The sequence below is a fragment of the Phalangium opilio genome, unplaced genomic scaffold, assembly GCF_054372755.1.
Source record: "Phalangium opilio isolate 3A_F unplaced genomic scaffold, DU_Popi_V2 ptg000217l_1, whole genome shotgun sequence".
Taxonomy (NCBI): Eukaryota; Metazoa; Arthropoda; class Arachnida; order Opiliones; family Phalangiidae; genus Phalangium; species Phalangium opilio.
This window is the reverse complement of record NW_028324218.1, coordinates 7,950,889-7,970,367: the sequence shown is the minus strand read 5'-3', so window position 1 is coordinate 7,970,367 and position 19,479 is coordinate 7,950,889. Positions and strand designations below refer to the sequence as shown.

Sequence of the window (19,479 nt, the reverse complement as noted above, 5' to 3'; positions counted from 1 at the left end):
TCTTTTTACAATAAAATTAACATTTAATTAGTCTTAAAAACTATCAAGGAATACTTCGCCATCCGCCATTGCTTTAGTGGCGTCTGCTAAATCGAAACTCTTAATTACCTTTACGAGATTGGTTGAGAAGGGTAAGGGGGTATAGGTGTAAGGGGTTCTGTTTAGCAGACGCCACTAAACCAATGGCGGATGGTGCAGTAGTCCTTGATAGTTTTAAGACTAATTAAACCCTAATTATTTTGTAAAAAGAGATAATTTAATTATTTTAATATTTAATTCCTTTTATATTAATAAACAGGCCGTTCTTTTAAGGTATAATGTAATCAAGAAGTGATATCTAGTTTATTAGGGAGATGGTTAAGGTGCCTAAGTATTCGCGCTCCATAGTTCCAGTCCCCCTTTCAAAATACAAGAGGGGGACGTAAATGGAGGCCGGGCTATTTGGCCTCTCCTCAGTCGGAAAATACACAATTTTCGTCATTCGCGTCGCGCTGACGTGAGTTTTCAAGAACCAATGAGATGCTGGTTGTAATTTAGTGGCGGGGATTAACTCCGGACCTACGTTTGGACTGGAGATATGGCGAATTTATATACCTTCTCCCTAATAAACTAGATATCACTTCTTGATGTAATGTTGACAAAACTTTTAAACCTTCAAAAACTATGTTAATATATAAGTATTTCTACTTCAAGCTGATTTAATTCTGATAAATCTTTACCTTACCTCAATATATGGAAAAAATTCAAAGTCGAATTCTTAGATAGTTTATTTAATCAATTACAAAACAACTATACAATTCCACTATTATCGAATAGATTACTATTATTATAATTATTGTTATGGTTTGCATTATGTTTTTCTTAAACAGATTTTATCATTTTTGGTCTCGTTTTCATCTCTGTAAATTTGAGGGGGCGTTTCCAATCTCCACAAAAGAATATGGCATTATAAGGTTTACCCTTGGCAAGCGTCTGAGTGTAAAAACCGTTCAGGTTTGCATAAAAGCAATATATACGTTTGTATCGACAAAACCACCAGCCGCCGCCATACCACTCAGGGCAATGATCTTTTTTACGGTCAGGCGTTTGAAATGCACATGCACTACTAGTTTTCATTCCGTCTTTTCCTGTTAAATAAAATCAAGTTCATTCTTGAAAAGACCTTTCTGAGCCCGGGGCATCTTGTTTAAAAGGTCCCGCGCACGCGCGTAGATACGTCATCGGGCGTCGTCGGACGCTGGATTGTTGGGATATACTTTGGCTTAGAACTTTTTTAAACGTTATAAAGTAAATATAGATAGTACTAACACTATGCTTTACGAATTTAAGAATAAATAATAACCAGGGATAGATTTAATGTTGGAAGTAGGAATGGAGAACGGAGTAATCTGGGCCCGCGTTAAAGTCCCGGACCCCCTTCCCCGGGACGGAGGGTTGGAATGAAAGAAGAGGCGGGTCATAGCGACAGAGGTAAAAAGGAATTACGTAAATACTAACCGTTCTCCATTCCTACTATCCCTGTAACAACTAACAAAAACTACAAAGTACAAGTACTATTATGACGTAAAATCTTAGAAGGCGGCCATTATAAGTACGGTGGATCTCTAAAGGGTCTGGTAAACGGGAACGATTTTTCTCTATACCGAGCTAACAACTGGCTAGGGGGAAGAGATAGTCTGACGTCACGCAGCCCCTCTCTGGTTGGAATTTTTGTGCGCAGAATACTGTTTCCAACCGTTAGGGGGAATGAAACTCCAGTAACGTATGACGTTTCTTGGTCAGAACTGTTAGCTCCCTATAGCAAGTTTGGTTTGTAAAAAATAAATAAAAGAAACGGGTACGGCCAAGGTTGTTTAAATTTTTTTCAATAGATTTATGAAAAATCACGAAAGACCGAATGAGTGTTCCCAAATTCACAACCCTCTTCCCTTCCCCCGGATGCTAAGCTAGAGAGGACTCGGTTTGTACAGTGGTAGGCGGGCGTTTTCCGGTCCCTTTTGAGATCCAGGGTTCATGACGCGATGCTGCACGACTGCGGCAGTAAATTTGGTGTGATTGGCTGCTAGAACTGAACTGACTCGATTGAACTGCTTTAGGACCTTTTACACAGGATTCCTTTAGTTTTTTTAATTTTTTGTTAAGGTCTATTTATTCATAAACCCTCGAAGTAAAGAATTTTCTTAAAAGGAAGATAGACTTGTTTATAATTTATAGCGGTAAAATATTTACCCGCGTCTCCTGAGTAAATATTTACTAAAAGTTTATAATCGTCCATTTCTGATAAGATTTGGAAAACAGCGTAAATTGCGTATGTCTTTCGACCCTGGAAATCCTCCATTTCAATACGCAGTTCCGAATGGACTTCGTTCGTCAGAGCGAAAATAGCGTCATTTCCTGCATAACAATTAATTTCATCATAAGTTCATAAGATATGTTCCATAAGTTTGACACTGGTTACAAACTGGAACTTGTAATTTTGAAGTGACGTTGGTGAGAAGTCATATATTCTCGTAAAACAACGCCTGGTAAGGCTCTGTCAGTCTTAGTACAGACCAAGTAAGAAGATGGACTGAAAAACTGAATGTAGTCAATTCTCGCGTCGTTCTCACTCGAACTAGCTCTCAATAAGCCTCTAGCATTACGAAGTATAGGTATAGTGTCAGACTTATGGAACATATCTTATAAACTTATGTTTCACTCATTAAAACGTCGTGTGTTAAGGCCTTTAATTAGATATCTTCCCTCTTAACTCCTATTTACAATGTTATTTTTATCCCAAATTTGCAAGCTTTACAAGCCCAAAATTGATAATGGAAAATTTACAGTGGTACTCGTTTTGCTTAAAACGTTTTAGTGAAAAAGAGCCCACAAACATACAAACAAACACACCGAATATTAGCGGAAACCTTAGGTTTGGATATTACACCACCACATGTAGATAAAAACTCACCCAACCAGAATTCGCCATGTAGATTTCCGAATCCTTCTTTGTACTCCTTCCAAGTGCGGTTGAAACTAATATGATTCACAACGTTGTCTGTTCTTCTTTGAAATACCTGTTAAAGAAAAATTCTCATTCATGTTATTCTAGTGTGTCAGATTCGGTTTTTCCAATTTCCTCAAAAAATATGGCACGCACCCTAGCAGTGCCGTTTTAGCCATTGGGCCACATAGCCACTTGTCCATAGGCCTATACGGGGATCGGCGTGAATTATGTATATTTAATTCAAAATCTTATTTTAAATCGAAATAGCGTGTAAAATAATGAATATATTAATTTGAACCATGATTCTATCTACAATATTACAGAAGATACGAGCAATTAAGTTTCAGTAATGGACACCACGCGTTAGGCTTCTCCCCCGTCAGGTGGTACTAGTTGTCAAAGTTGTACTAGTCGTGAAAGCCTAAGTCGTAGTGTCTGTTAAGCGCCATTATGGAAACTTAATTGCTTGTATCTTCTTTAATACTGTAGATAGAAACAGGGATAGATTTAATTTTAGAAGTAGGAATGGAGAACAGAGTAATCTGAGCGCGCGCGTCAAAGTCCCGGACCCCTTCCACAGGAAGGGGGGGGGGTATGAAAGACGAGGCGGGTCATAGCGACAGAGGTAAAAAGGAATTCGTATTTTACGCCGTCCTCGTCAGAAACGTCATCAAAACGGAGTTTAAGTGAGCCAATAGGATAATCTAAAATTTTCGTTACTTGTTGGAGGGAGGGGCTCTTTACTAGCCGTTCTCCATTCCTACTTCTAAAATTAAATATATCTCTGATATATTCATTATTTTACACGGTCTTTCGATTAATTTAGAAAAAAAAATATAGCCAGTTGTATCCCTTTAAGAAGGGCCTGAACTCAAGATTATAAAATATTAACAGTCGACGTTGACGAACCGCTTACCGTCCAACCGCCGCCAGTGGTTTTCATGTCACAATAAACAAGAATTGTAGTGTTCATGTAAGTCGGCCAAACACGGTAAAGCCCACTTTCAGCATTCAGATCATTTGTCTTTATCTCATGGCAGTTCTTGGGACAACCATTGTCTTTAGGTTCTGTGATTTCGTTATTTTGTAGCGCGTAGTAACTGCAACTTTTCTCGCTGTCTTTTAAACAAGATTGGCCGTTCAAGACTAAGCAGTCTTCATATTCCTTCAAATGAAAACACATAAGTAGGAATAACGATATTGCCCTTCATGAGAATATTGAAATGTTCAAAAAACATGAAAACATTTTCTTAAAGGCCGACTTCCATCGAAAAGAGTTCTATCGAACTGAAAACCGAGCATCGAGACTAACAATGGAGCGACCGTGCCGATTTTCGAATCCCCACTGGGGTAAAAGATGGAAGGGTTGTAGCTAACTTAAAGCCGTGCAATGTATTTCTAGCGAACTGAAGATACACAATAGAGAATTTTCTTCAGGGGAAAGCAAAAATTCGAGAGGAAATAAATTTAAAAGGATTTCTATTGTTCATCTTCAGTTCGCTAGAACCACATTGCACGGCTTTCAGTTAGCGAGAACCCTTCCAACTTTTGACCTAGCGGGGCTTCAAAAATCGGCACGGTTGCTTCATTGTTAGTCTCAATGCTCGGTTTTCAGTTCGCTAGAACCCTTTTCGCTGGAAGTCGGCCTTTAATATACTTTACCGTTTGATCGCATTCGTCAGTTGCCTGGGTTTTCAAGATAATTGTCTGGATTAGAGCAGAAATCAGAAAAACATGTTTTAACCCGCGCATGTTGGTTGGGGAGATATCATATGAGAGACAAAGCATACCTTTAAATATAGTTATATCTGGCAATTATAAAGCTTAAGTTACAATTTATGGCGATTTTAATTGTATGGTTTCTGCGCTAAAGTTTTATTTACAAATTTATTACCTAATATATTATAATTTAATATGGTAGATATCTTTCTGAATGTTAAAAATTAAGGTAATCATAATTTGGAAATAAAACCCCACTTTTTCTCCCATTTCAATACCATTTTCTTAAGTAACAAACGAAACATAAAATTTACACGATTTCATGGTGCAAGAAAAATACACATAAATCTGACGCAAAGAAATCTTTGACTTAAGTCTAAAATTACTTGAGAATAGTGACCGTCTATAGGCTGATCCATAGCGTTGTAGAAGTACGCTTCCATAGTGGAGGAAAATTATATTATTACAGGGATAGATGTAATTTTAGAAGTTGGAATGGAGAACGGTTAGTATTTACTTCAGTCCGACTCATAGCCCAGTATAGAGCCCCTCCCTCCAACACTTAACGAAAAGTTCAAATTATCTTATTGGCTCACTTAAACTACGTTTTGATGACGGGGATGGCGAAAAATACGTGATTCCTTTTCACCTATGTCGCTTTGACCGGCCTCTTCTTTCATAACCCTCTGTCCCGGGACTTTGACGCGCGCCCAGATTATTATTATTCAAATTTGAATTTTCGAAAATGTTTTATTGAATAATGCGATGGGAATTAGCACAAAACTGGAAACTGTGGAGTTGAAATCCCGTAAAAATAATTGCTGTTTGTTATAGTACATGTTTTAATTGAATGCAGTGTAGCATTTTAAAGTTTGATCGCTTATGGGCTGATTATACTCGATAAAGTAAGTGTTCAAAGTACAGAGATTAGAAATTTAGCACGCAGATTCAAGGAACGTAAAACCAACTTGTTTCAGAAATAGGCTTATTGGATTAGCTTTAATTTTGCTTTAAAATGATAACTTCTTTTGAAGAAAAGACCTTTAAAATCTTGAACCTTATCTTACTAAGAACCCATATAAGTCCTGAGAATGTAAAAAGATAATTTTATGGATTTCATGAGATATATCTTTTGTTGTCGTATCTAAAAAACCTGATGACGATATTCTATCTTTGAATGTTCTTATGTCTTAGATGGGTTCTTGGTGCTGCTATGGACATAGGCTTTCATCCGTGACGCATTCATAATCCCAATGTCATTTTTGTCTCTGTTTGAAAAGCAAAAAGCTCTAACCAAAAAGGGTATTTCTTTCATATTTGAAAAACTTCAAAACACTTTGATTTTCTTCTTTAAAGGTTGTTGTGAAAAATCACGAATCACAAATTCACAGTATCGTGTCAATGTGAGTGGAAATTTAAAGTATAATTTTTAAAATTGATGTATTCTTAAGCAGTTTATCGAATTTGATTGTAATACCGTGGGACTATTGACAAGTGTAGCTGAAAACGAATAGGATACAAGGATTCAGTAAATTAAAAACTACTTCATATCGGTTCAAAGTTGAATTCGAAGATATTTTATTTCGTCCATTACAAATGCAGTTCATTTTAGTTTGGGTCTCATTTTCATTTCAGTAAATTTGAGTGGATGTTTCCAATTATAAGCGGTACCACCCCACATAATGGTGTAATCCTTTTTAGCACCGCGAGGCGTGTAGAAACCGTTTAAGTTTGTAATATAGCAATTTTTATTCAAGTAATTGCAAAACCACCAGCCGCTACCGAACTCCTTAGCGCAGTAATCTTTACTTCTATCATGCGTTTGAAATGAACATTTGTTTTGTAAAGACAAAGCGTCGTAACCTTACAAATAAAAATCTTAAAATCATTAATCCATTTCCAGCTTGATTCCCTGCCCCTAAAAAGAGAAATTTCTTAACACAACCAATTTGTTACTGTTAACATAAGTTTATAAGATATGTTCAATAAGTCTGACACTACCTATACTTCGTAATGCTGAAGACTTTCTGAGAGCTAGTTCTAGAACGACAAGTGAGAATTGACTATGACTACACTCAGTTAATTTTGCAGTCCATCTTCCTATTCAGTCTGTAGTAAGTCCTTGACATCGCCTTGCCTACGAGAGTCTATGACGTTTCATCTACGTCGCTTCATGAGAAGCTCACAGTAACCAGTGAAAAACTTATAGAACATATCTTATGAACTTATCATAATGTTTTAGAAGCTTTGCAATGTGAGAGCGTTACTAACAGACAGACTAATATCTGTAAATAATTTACCCGTGTCGCCGTAATGGTTATTTACTATAAGTTTGTAACCCTCCGTTTCTGGTAACACTCGGAATATTTGGTGGGTGGCGTAACGTTTCAGACCATTGTGATCCTCCATGTCAATACGCAATTCCGAATCGACGTCATTCGACAGAACGTAAATAACGTCATTGCCTGTAAATCAAACAATTTCTCTCAGTTCCTGCAATGTTATAGATATCCCTGAGTTAACTGCAATAAAAGATACGTATAAGATTTGCACGCAAAATGTAGAGTAAATCCTCTTTTTGCTTAACTCCTAAATGGTAAAACCAAGAAGTAATATCTAGTTTATTAGGGGTAAGGTATAAATTAGCCACATTTCCAGCTTTATCTCCAGTCCAAACGTAGGTCCGGAGTTAATCCCCGCCTCTAAATTACAACCAGCATCTCATTGGTTCTTGAAAACTCACGTCAGCGCGACGCGAATGACGAAAATTACGTATTTTTCGACTGAGGAGAGGCGAAATTGCCCGGCCTCCTATTACGTCCCCCTTTGAATTTTGAAAGGGGGACTGGGACTATGGCGCGCGAATACTTTCGTATCTTATACCTTCTCCCTAATAAACTAGATATCACTTCTTGGTAAAACAGACCCACCACACACAGACAGACACACCGAATAATAGCGAAGTAAATTTTTGGATAATACATAACCGCACGTAGATGGTAGATAAAAACTTACCCAACCAAAATTCACCATGAAGATGTCCGAATCCGTCCCTGTACTCCTTCCAGGTACGATTGAAGCTAATATGATTTAAAACGTTGTCTGTCCGTCTTTGAAATACCTAATCAGAATCATTCTCATCTAGGTTATTAAAGTCTTTGTCCCTTTGATAATATTGGGTTAAAAATCTCGAGACAAATTAAGTGTATGAAATATCAAAGTTGATGTAGGTCTTACCGTCCAACCGCCGCCACTGGTTTCCATGTCACAATAAACAAAGATCTTGGTGTTCATGTGAGTTGGCCATATAGGGTAGATTCCGCTTGTGGCACTAGGGTCCCTTGTCTTTATCTCCTTACAGTTCTTGCTACAACCATTATCATTTGCTTTTTTGATCTCGTAGAAGCTGCACTGTTTCTCATTGCTTTTAAAACAATATTCATTCTTCAAGACTGGGCAGTCTATGTCTTCATATTCCTTTGAAAAAATACGCACAAAAATATATTAGTTGACGAGTGAATTATAAGTAGTAGTGAGTGTAGCAGAGCTAAGTGTTAACTCTAACTTAAGTGAATAATTACGGGGAAATGCCTTGATTTTGTTATTGCCCTATTAATTCCCTTGCTAAATATCGGGATGCTTCAGTAATAAGCAAATGGGCAAAAGATAACATTATTTCAATTCCAAGGCGTAATCCAATTTACCTTTTCCTCGTATTCTTCAGTTGCTTGGGTTTTGAAGATAATTATCTGGATTAGAGCAGCAATTAGAAGATATTGAGTTAGTCTAAACATCTTCATCGGCCAGATTTCTTATGAGAGAGAAATACGTAAAATCATACCTTTAAATATAGCTATATCAAGCAATTATAAAGCTTCAATTACAATTTATGATGACATTTGTTATTGTCTCTTTGGAAAAGCTTATTTATTTATTTTTAAATTTATTACTTTTGACACTGGAGTTAAATATATTATAAATTACAACTCTCTTTAATATATTGTAATGTCACTCATCCGTAAAGTTATAAAATTCCAGCTATAGACCATTCCATTAATTACTTGCAGCAGGGATTGATTTAATTTTAGAAGTAGGAATGGAGAACAGAGTAATCTGGACGGGTGTCAAAGTCCCGGATCCCCTTACACGGGACGGAGGGGTATGAAAGAAGAGGCGGGTCATAGCGACAGAGGTAAAAAGGAATTACGTATTTTGCACCGTCCCCGTCAGCAACGTCATCAAAACGTAGTTTAAGTGAGCCAATAAGATAATTTAAAATTTTCGTTACGTGTTGGAGGGAGGGGCTCTATACTGGGCTATGAGTCTGACTGAAGTAAATACTAGCCGTTCTCCATTCCTACTTCTAAAATTAAATCTATCCCGGGTATAATACAAATTTCTTATTTTTTAATATAAATACCAAACAGAAAATAAAATAATCTTTATTCGTACGTTCTTAAAAAGCAAAACCAGTTCACATCAAATCCATTCAAATCAATTCGGTTCATCATATAACCGTAGCCAATCAAGGCTCCTATAATGAACCGCCCTTCTTCATATCAGAATAGAATTTCTCTCAATCCCTTTCAAATTTCAAAGAAATGATTTTCTATGATCATTTTATAAAATTAAGACCGTTCAAGGTTCTCCATAAGAAAAATATGAAAGAAAGCAGTTTCCCAACTCGAAATTTTTGATTATAGATGAGCCGTAATAATATGGCCTCAAAACATATTCTTTTTGGGGCTACATACCTTCGAAATAATGGCAGTAATCAATATTAATCTTACAAACTTTGATGGAAGTTTTGGTCTATAGTTTACGGTCTTATGGGGAAGCTTACGTTGCAGGTAAAACAATTTCGCTTATAGTGTTGCATGGGGGAGGGTTAATATCCAGAGTACAAGGCAATTTTAAGGGGAAAGATGTCATGTTTTAAAGAAATTTTTGATAACCTTACAAAGGCCTATGTACCTTTTTATGTATTCAGAAAATTGTTTATCCCATTTATTTATGAATAATAAGTTTTTTTATCTTATGTTTGGATCAAGAATCCCACATACACTGATTTAAATCATTCTTTGCATAAAATTGTGTATTTTTTCAAGGAATGGTTGAATTTGTTCAACTAAAATGATTTAGGGTGTAATAGACCAATAGGAATATTACATGAAGGGAAATAAACTTTCAGGGGCAAGCCTCCCGATTGGATAATTTCCATCACGCCAGGAGACACCGATAGAGGCATGACCAAGTTGGTTTGTTACCTCTCCGACGTGTTTGTGTCACCTTGTTCGCAGTTGACAAATTGGAGCAAAGTCATTTTTAGCTTCTACTCCCATCGTTGGGATTAATTAGTACGCGGCGATCGGATAGGGTTACGAGAAAAGTCTAGCCTCCTAATGGCAGGGCTTCCACCAAAGGTTCACGCCATTGCGGGTTTTCCTATCATTTATTGTGAATCAATCGCTTTATAAACCCTAAATTTCCAAACATTGTTAAAGAGGCATTCGCTTGAATTGAAACGTAAACAATAGCTATGTTTAAAATGATTTTAGGAATAAAGTTTCTTTAAACGATTTAACTAGAATTAAGGTAAATTAATGACGATTAAATTAATTAATTAATTTCAATTATATTTAATTATTTAAGAAAAACCTCTTAATTACATCTCGACTTGGAGACGTTTATTTTGAATTCCCAACTTGTCTGTCAGATGCAGTAAGCTTGCATGGACTGTCTTTAGTTCTATCTCGTGGAGCTAGGGAAATTATACAGCGTGTTGGCTCGCAATATATGTAGCCCCCTTTGTGAACGATGATTATAAATATGGATATCTTTATTTTCATTATACTTTCCAAATATTTTATGACTAATTAATGATCCTTGAAATCAGATTTGACGATGCGAGGTGTTGCTGAGTTGCAGAGATTATCCTTTTTTGGAAATTTCGATACGCTCGGCCAATTTATTCAATTTTAGAATCTACTCTTGATTAATAATCAATATGATTTGGTGGGTTTGGATGGTTCAGACAAGGAGAGTAAAAGTTTGACCAAATTAACGTTTACAAAAAAATTATCTCATTCGAAAAATAATACTTCTATTGAGTTTTTGACTTTTAAAGTAGAGTCATTAATGGAAAATTATCTATCAGAGGGAATTAATTTTTATCGTTACTTCTGCTAATTATTAGACCATAAGTTTATAAGATATGTTACATAAGTATGAAGTTTCTTATACTTCTAGAGACTTACAGAGAGCTAGTTCGAGAACGACGCCAGAATTGACTACACTCGGTTAAATTTGCAGTCCATCTCACTATTTAGTCTGTACTAAGCCTTTGACAGCGCCTTACCATACGTCGGTTTACCTCGAATCTAAAACTTACGTCACTTCATGACAAGCTCCAGCTTGTAACCGGTGACAAACTTATGGAACATATCTTATGAACTTATGATAAGACCAATCTGCATCGCGATTTATTAAATTAGAAGTTATTTTAGCTTGTAGTCTTGACTTCTCATTTTAAAAATATCCAAGTAAAGTAAGAAGCCAGTAACATCACTCTATACTGGACGAAGGGTGCTTTAGAATTTCCCATTCCACATCTAAAATATTCAACGATTGAGTCCCCAGACCTTAGATCTATGTTATCTTTAAAACTATACACGAAAATGTCTTTCTATTGACTTATTGCTTGTCTATCGCTTTTGTTGACCTAGTCCTAGACGGGTATTTTTTTTCTAAACAAGAAAATTACTGTCCTTTCGGGAATACATTCGAAGTAATGGGCGATTGCATTACAGACATCGCTGAAGAATTGGACCCAGAGAAAAATAGCCCGATGAACAAAACAAACCTAGTTTTCGACTTTCATCTCAATGCAACGAGACAAAGTACATGACCAGAAGTATATAATACTTGACACTTCTCTTCGAGTGAAGTGTACCACAAAGCAGGGGTGGGTAATGATTCTTCCCAACATATCCCTTAAAGAAAAGCGCGGCTACATGATTCAGGCTAATCTTCTGGACACGAATTTTATCTGGCCAAGGCAGGAACCAATCAGACCTAATGCACTAGTTCCCATTGGTTCCTGCCTTTGGCTTAACTAGCCTTTAGCCAGCTTAGCCTCTGTGTAGTATAAAAGCCATCTTTAAGGAGCACCAACGGAGCCGCGATTTCCTTCAACATTTATTATAGCAAGGTTACTAATCACATACACCATAAATAGTTCCAACATAATTACTCTATTGGCACTTAACTATTTGCCAAGGCGCAGGCGCTTGTGCGTTTTTGTTCCGCCACGTCAAGACAGTCAAGGTTTATACCTGGTTGATTGCTGAGGATTTAGTACCACCAAACAGTTATAGAATTCACCCTAACACGGTGCGATGCCCATCTGAAGTTTGATGACCAGGAGACCAAACAAAAATGGTGAACCTGGGAAGAATCATGATAAATATCTAAAGTATTATGAGGATACAGAGTGTTATCCTTCTTCGGTTATCTCCTTCTGGTAAGACTTTGAAATATCAAGACTATCCGTACACTATTCTTCACTTCTGTTCACACTGTTATTGCGAATTGAAAACTTGAGGGGATAGCTGAAATCATCTAAGCCTCTGCGTTAGAAAGCTATTTCCTTGTATGCCTAGTGCACAATTCAGTGGGGCTTCGTGAAGGTGTACAATATAAGGTGCAAACGGATTACGGGATATGTCGATGTTGGTTTTATTCTCTATATTGCAAGTTTTCTCCTCGATGATTGTTGACACCCCCTTAGAGCGCAAATGTAGAAATCTGTGCAAGAAAGAAGTAAAACCATAGAGATGAATTCTACGGTTTTTATAGAAATTGTTTTGTTATTTTTATGAGAAAAAATATGGGGTAATCAATCGGCTGCCAGTATAGGTCATTGTGCATCTTCATTGGCAAATATCAGTCAAGTAGAATGCGATGGACGTCAATTTTCGAGTCAGGAAATTTGATTACTTTTCAGTCTTCCATCATCCAAAGATGGACGCATAATTAAATCAAAGTTGGCTAAGTTCTGTTTTAAACCGTTTTCAAGACCAACATTGGGTAACGCCATAGTTTCCAAGCTGACAACACTGCTCGTTTCCGGTGAAGACTTTTGTAAGACACAACTATAGTCTAGGTAATAAGAATATTTTCCAACAGTCCTACATACCAGTGACTCCCTTATCGTTCAAAATTACAAACTGGTCCCATTTTTTGTTTTTTATAGATTTGCAATTGATAAACCCACACTTCATGAATTTAAAAAGTGGTCCAATCAATTAATAAATTGGTTTTGGACCAAAGGAATTGTGCTATTTCCCAGACTGGACACAACCCAAATTTTGATCGAGAAGTGTTTCGATGACAACTTCGAGCTCGTAAGCGCTGTCGTAGATTCTCAGTCCTACTACGCCCACTCATACTTTTTATTGGCCAGTTGAGTCAACCCACGGTTGGTTCCCATAATATAGACTTGACAATTTGACCGTGAAACTAAGTTAGAGACGAGAAAAAAATGGTCGATAAATAAATAAATATTTATTTGAATCGCTTGATACTGCCAAGAAAAATAATTTACACAAATAGACAACGACCACGTTCAAGTTTTCTAGTAAAATATCGTATCATCAGTATGAACAAAGTTTTTCGTGGAAACTGGAGTTGCTTGAATTAAACATTAAGGATCAAACGTACAGTATAAAACGTAAAACGTTGGCTTTGAAAATAGCGTGAAAACGTCAGAAAGAATTTTTGTCTTACATAAGTATACACGAAAAGAAACTCAATTCTATACCTCTCTAGAGGCTCCTATAAATACGTTCATTCCACTCGGAGTACATCCACACGTTCAAAATGACCCCCTAAATGTTTCAATGTATGACACCGAGTAAAACAACAGAAATGTCTTTGTACCCATTGAAAATTCCCATAGAAAGAATACAGAAACAATATTGCTACTCAATCCTACGCTTTGCTGAATTTTTACGTTTGGCCGTAACCCTATAATGCATGAGTATGGGTCTGTCGTTCGCGTTCATAGTAGTAAGAGGTAAATAATAGAGACTGCTGCGCCATCTTCTGTGAAAGGTTTCTCCTCCAAACTGTAACAATAAAGACCATTCCTGTAAATACTTGTAAAGAAACCGACTCGCGGAGATTCAAGGCCAGAAGGAGCTAGAGTTCACTACACGTGAGAGACTAGCCAACTCGCACTGCCTCTAGCGGCGCTTCTTCACACCCCTACACCCTGTAAAGCTCTCTTCACTCATGTTAATGGAATGGCCTATATAGAGGTGGCCTACTGTGATTTTTGTCCTAGGTCGAGTCAGGTTACGGGTGGAGATAGAGATCACAGTAGCCAATTGTTTCTGTGTGCAAAAAACCACAGACACACAAAATGAGAAAGACACCACCACGAGATGTCCCTCTACACTTACATGAAGGATGCATGTTCAAAGCAAATATACTTTCGACCATTACTTATGGAGAATATGATATGCATATGCTTTGTCTAGATCAGAGAATACAATACAATACGATACGATTTGTTGTATTCTAAGATCTTTCAATATTTCTTCTGAAGTTCCCAAGGGAGAGCCAAATCTGGAAATACTCGTACAAGCTCCTTATGAAAATATGCATCATTTTTCGTACATTTCATAAAAATTTGATATAGCTTTCGTTGAGTTCAAGGCTTTGACTAAGAACAGAAAGTTATATATTTTAGTGCAGTTTAAACCTTCTCAAACAATTTAAGTCAAGTAACCGTATTGTAATCATAGCATGAATGGACTTTAACTTGGTTGATAATGACCTCTGCCATATTTGAAGCAAGATACACAAATAGAAATCTACGTGTCAAGAAGCAAAAGTATATAGAAATACAAACAAAAAGTACACTTCGTTGAAACGTGCTCGCGCCGTGTAATATGAGAAGCCAGCCCTCCTTTATAGGGCTGTGCGAATAGTTCTTTTTAAGGTATTCGTCGAATACCAAATAGCAGTGTTTTTGGGAGCCATCTCTCGGCTCGGAATAGGAAAATGACCAAATAATTTGACCAAATAGTGTGAAGTTCAAAAATTCGACCAAATTTAAATTTCTATAAATCTATTCTACCAAATTTCAAATTTATAAATAATGGGACACGGAAAGGTACTATTGAACAGCTGAAAACTTATTTTTGAACGAATCAAAGGCTTTATTTTAATTAAAATTAGGTTAGTTGTCAATATATCCCTACTCGTTTTGCAATGTATGACCTCTTCCATGATACTTTATTTTTAATAGGTATACTGTAGTTGATAATAACCATTATCCTTTAAAACTTTTAATGGTTTATGTCCTTGTCTATGAACTTCTAAAGACTGAGTGGCTGATTCCAGCTATAGCCTCCTAGATCACGCGACTCGGTGAACGCGGGTAATACTTAACAGTAGCCACGTCAGAATTTTAAGGCTGTGTCTGCCGAGTCGCGTCATGAGGCCACGATCCAGCGGACACAATCACAGCGCCCATGGGGATAGGGGCATAACATTTATGTTCCTATATCTATGACAGCGCCCTCAAATTCACAAAATCAACAGAAAAATTCAAAAACTGGTTGCGAATACCAAATAATTTGGTCAATAGACTGTTAAAAACATTCATTTTTTAGTGGTTTGATTCGCTATAGAATAGTCGGTTTTTCGAAGCTCATTATTTGGTATTCTAGAATTTTGAAAACCATTATTCGATTCGTCGGTGCGAATAGTAAACATCAATTTTGACCAAATTATTTGGTCCGACCAAATAGTAACGAATAGTCTGCACGGCCCTACTCCTTTATCCCAGAATAGTGTCGACCCCCTCTGAGTATGATTACTTTCCCGATAGTGGCGCAGGGAACAAGCCGTGAATAGGCTCATAAAGTAGCAGATGCTAGCTTTTGTACTAAAAATTAACATTTGGATCGCCAGCATCATGTACTACTTTCTATAAAGCTACGCCGTCAAGAAGCTCTTCCCTGATTGGTTAGTTACTGTAGACGGTTGAACGGAGGGTAGTTTGCTTCCCAGTTTACGTGTCGTCTACAGCTAAGGCAGGGAATTGTTAATAAAGTGTACTTTTGGTTTTTATATCTATACACTTTTGCAAGAAGGAACCAATTTTACCCACTGTGGGAGTATCTAGGCCCGCCGTGTAGAATACTAGTTCACTCTTCAATACGTCTCCCTTTTCCAATCCTCCCTGCTCTAACCTAGGAGGATGTAGGGGTGAAGGAGTCTTCGACTGCCCGTTCTTAGAGCTCAGGTTTCGGCCTCTCCGATGGGAGATTCGTGCAGGCGCACCTAGTTACATTGGTTACGCGCATCACGTGACCACGCAAATCCAATTCAAAAAATAGCGGGTTTTTCATGCTAGCTTAGGCCTTTGAAGCAACGCCGCCTATATTACTTGTTCACTGCACATGTAGAGATATTTTTTAATTTTATCGGGCGTTAATTCGACCCTCCCACAGGCTTTAATCCACCTTAAACACTTATCTAGTAGAGTTTCTGGTGTTGGGAAGGAGTAAAAAACCGTCACCTTTACTTCAGTTTTATCTAAGAACCATAATTTACTATTAATAAAAAATAAAATAATGATAAATGTTCCGTTAAAGCACTAAAAAATGCAGCGCCCTTAACAAAAATTAAAACAAACGAACAGACGACGCCCGATGACGATGAGCGCGGAACAAGGTGCGCGGCTAAGAATCTCCCAGAACGGACGATAATCTGTAAGCGCGTTTCAATGGGAAAACGGGCAGTCGAAGACTCCTTCACCCCTATATCCTCCTAGCTCTAACCATTACATCCAAGATCAAAAATTGTAACCCCTATTATCAAAAACAGTTTAAAAGATGGAAAGAAGTTGAAGAGGCAGCATATCAATATGGTCATCGTGCATTCAGGAAGCGAAAAGATTTTATTTCTTATTCTTGGCGATCCGGCTTTGAAATCCGAATAGAAATGAGGCCGGATGCTGTTTAGGTCCTCAGAATCAATGGTCGGAAATTGATTTTAGTCAGATCGTAACGTAACACAAGCGGCATTGATAACCGATATGTCTTTAACCCCGGGAAGTTCTGTCACGTGTCGTGAGGGATGCTGCATGGCAAATCGAGATGTAGTCCATCTAAAATTGCCTTCTATTTCTGGCATTACTGCATGATTTCTCTTAGTCGCCAGCGTTTTCTGGGCTCATTGTGGTGTGTCAGTAGCAGAAAGCTTCTACTGTCTGTAGACCTTTATAGTCAGTTGGGGTACGTCTTTACCGTATTGTTTAATATTTTCCTTACATTTTAATAATTTTATCAAAATTCGGAAGAAAATCTATTGCTGCGTGTGCCCTTATTTCAAGCTGGTTAGGGGTTAAAGTTTCCTGAACTTTTTTGTATTTCCGGTGAAGATTTTCCAAAGAGAAAGCTATGCCACTTGCATACCGAAATTGTCTAGATATTCTATTCCGAAGTATTTTTCACGTGCAAGAAACATGCTTCACTTTAAACATGCACCTGATTTGTTAAGCAGTTTCATGACAATTCAATTGGTTTTATAATCTGTAACTAAACTAACTGAATGCTAATCAACGCAAAGCCCAAATTGCATCACGTGGGAAGCTGAAATTTTGCAGGGACGTTTCTCTTATGTAGAAGTACTGAATTAACAGCTTAATAAGGCGCCAATAGTCCTCGTCCTACTTCGGGTCATACATAAAGGGACTTGCTATGTCACCTGTTTTGAGTACTAGAAATACTCGTTAACCCTTGGTTTCAATTTTAAAATTTACGTGATTTGATAACCCTTTAAATTTAATAATGAAACTGATAGACAATACTAAAATTTTTAAAGGGGCTGTCCGTAAAACACACAAATCAAAACTTGGAAACGGTGACCCGAATGGCAAAATGTCACAGAAATGTTTCGAATCTAAAATTCCATCACTAACAGGCCTCGTAATTTGTGATGTGCTTTGCAAAAACATCTAGACACGCCTAGTGTTGCTATAAAATGATAAATGTTATAATAATATCGACTGTTTGACTAATACTAAGACCTCTTTTTGAATAAGGTTAATTAAATTTCGAAATATTCCCTTTTGCATTTTTGCGCATAAAGCTTTAAACTACCATATATGACCATATCTATTATAACAATATTTAATCCCATCTCTATAAAGAAAATACTTATGAGAAAGGAGAATTTTCCTCGTCGTAACCCAAAGTCAAAACTAGTGCAAACAAATGTGTGCACAAGTCTTCACGCTACTTTTGCTTCTGGATATTTATTCGAGCTATATTTTCCTCTATAGCCCGTTTCTGTCCCAAATTGCAGCGTTAAGACAAAGCGTTAGTTTATACTGGTTTCAAATATTTTGTATCTGGACGGTTTCTATGTAATATTGCAATATTATAAAATAGTTTTAGTTTTACCAGGGATAGATTTAATTTTAGAAGTAGGAATGGAGAACGGTTAGTATTTACTCACAGCGCAGTAGGCCTATAAAGCCTCTCCCTCCAACACGTAACGAAAATTTTAAATTATCTTATTGGCTCACTTAAACTACGTTTTGATGACGTTGCTGACGTGGGTGGCGAAAAATACGTAATTCCTTTTTACCTCTGTCGCTATGACGCGCCTCTTCTTTCACGCCCCCCGGTCCCGTGAAAGGGGTCCGGGACTTTGACGCGCTCCCACATTACTCTGTTCTCCATTCCTACTTCTAAAACTAAATCTATTCCTGTTGAAACCTACTCTACGAGAGGTTAAAACTGGTTTAGTTTTCGTCAAGTGTCTTTAACATTCGATAATTGTAATACTAACATTGGTTAGTCAAGATTTACTGTGCATATTCAAACCCAAAAACCATGAAGCTAGGTTGTAGGATACAGTGAACTAGAATATTAAGTTAAATTTTTTTAAACATATTAAGCACTGTCATTTAAAAAGATAACAGCGGATTAGAAAACATTTTTCTAAGTGAAGACCCACTACTACTACTACTAGTTTTAGTTTCCTATGTATAGCTGTTTAGACTGGGTGTTACTGATAAGTAAGTCAATCATATTTCATAAATCAAATAGTACAATGAAATTTTGTGAGAACATTGAACGGTAAAATGAATCGCTGCTTTTCCTTAATATTTAATTCAGGAATGCAAACAGCTAATAAGAATAAATGTGTATCCAGCCATTTTCACTCGCGTATCTAGGCGGGGTTTGTGGGAGGAGTTAAACTAACATCATGTATAACGAATTTTACCTCTCGAAAAATGTATCTAGCTGCGCCCTGCAACTTGCGCGCGCACTTGACCTCGCGTTGCTACAAACCAATGAAATCACAGTTAGAAAGACGCCTTCAGTATTATGAAGCTCTCATTAAGCCCGGCCTACAAAACTCAAATTGAAACTAACATGGAAAGTTTGAAGTCATAATGATTCCAATTAATTGTATGCATTCCTGCTCCATATTGTAGCTGCATTGCAAATTCAACTAAATCTGGGTAGGTTTCGACCTCGATAATGGTTAATGTAAAGCTATATTGCAAATTGTGCTTGGTCAATATATCTTTTTAAAACATTTTCTCTCTAGCTTGTCTTTTCCACTCGAAACTTTCAAAGTTTACTATGCTCTTAATCCTCAATTTCTAATATAAAGCGATTTCAGGTGTTCAATATAATATAGCGTATGTAGTATATTCTCTCTCTTTAAGAAAATAAAACCAA

At 37.0% G+C, this 19,479-nt stretch overlaps 1 protein-coding gene and 2 long non-coding RNA genes across 3 annotated transcripts; 2 read left to right on the top strand and 1 right to left on the bottom strand.

Annotated features, from left to right (window-relative positions):
• Nucleotides 1-861: 861 nt before the first annotated feature.
• LOC149616055 (techylectin-5B-like) lies at nt 862-4,757 on the bottom strand. The gene is made up of 5 exons (XM_089856145.1): nt 4,649-4,757; nt 3,903-4,151; nt 2,951-3,056; nt 2,230-2,394; nt 862-1,127 (listed from the first exon to the last, which is right to left on the bottom strand). The coding sequence occupies exons 1-5, from the start codon at nt 4,736-4,738 to the stop codon at nt 862-864; spliced, it is 876 nt and encodes a 291-aa protein (XP_089712271.1). The 5' UTR covers nt 4,739-4,757.
• Nucleotides 4,758-7,002: 2,245 nt separating this feature from the next.
• LOC149616054 (uncharacterized) lies at nt 7,003-12,133 on the top strand. Its single transcript, XR_016375874.1, has 4 exons — nt 7,003-7,773; nt 7,851-7,999; nt 11,515-11,669; nt 11,943-12,133. It is a non-coding gene; the product is annotated as an uncharacterized LOC149616054 (long non-coding RNA).
• A 38-nt stretch (nt 12,134-12,171) lies between these two features.
• Nucleotides 12,172-13,693, top strand: LOC149616053 (uncharacterized). Its single transcript, XR_016376008.1, has 2 exons — nt 12,172-12,869; nt 12,960-13,693. It is a non-coding gene; the product is annotated as an uncharacterized LOC149616053 (long non-coding RNA).
• The last annotated feature ends 5,786 nt before the right edge of the window (nt 13,694-19,479 follow it).

Excerpts from the sequence above, each read along its gene's own strand:
- LOC149616055 (XM_089856145.1), bottom strand. The coding sequence starts at position 4,738 with ATGCGCGGGTTAAAACATGTTTTTCTGATTTCTGCTCTAATCCAGACA. Across the intron at positions 3,057-3,902 it reads CCACTGGCGGCGGTTGGACG|GTATTTCAAAGAAGAACAGA; the intron begins GTAAGCGGTTCG and ends TTTCTTTAACAG. Across the intron at positions 1,128-2,229 it reads TATTTACTCAGGAGACGCGG|GAAAAGACGGAATGAAAACT; the intron begins GTAAATATTTTA and ends TTTATTTAACAG.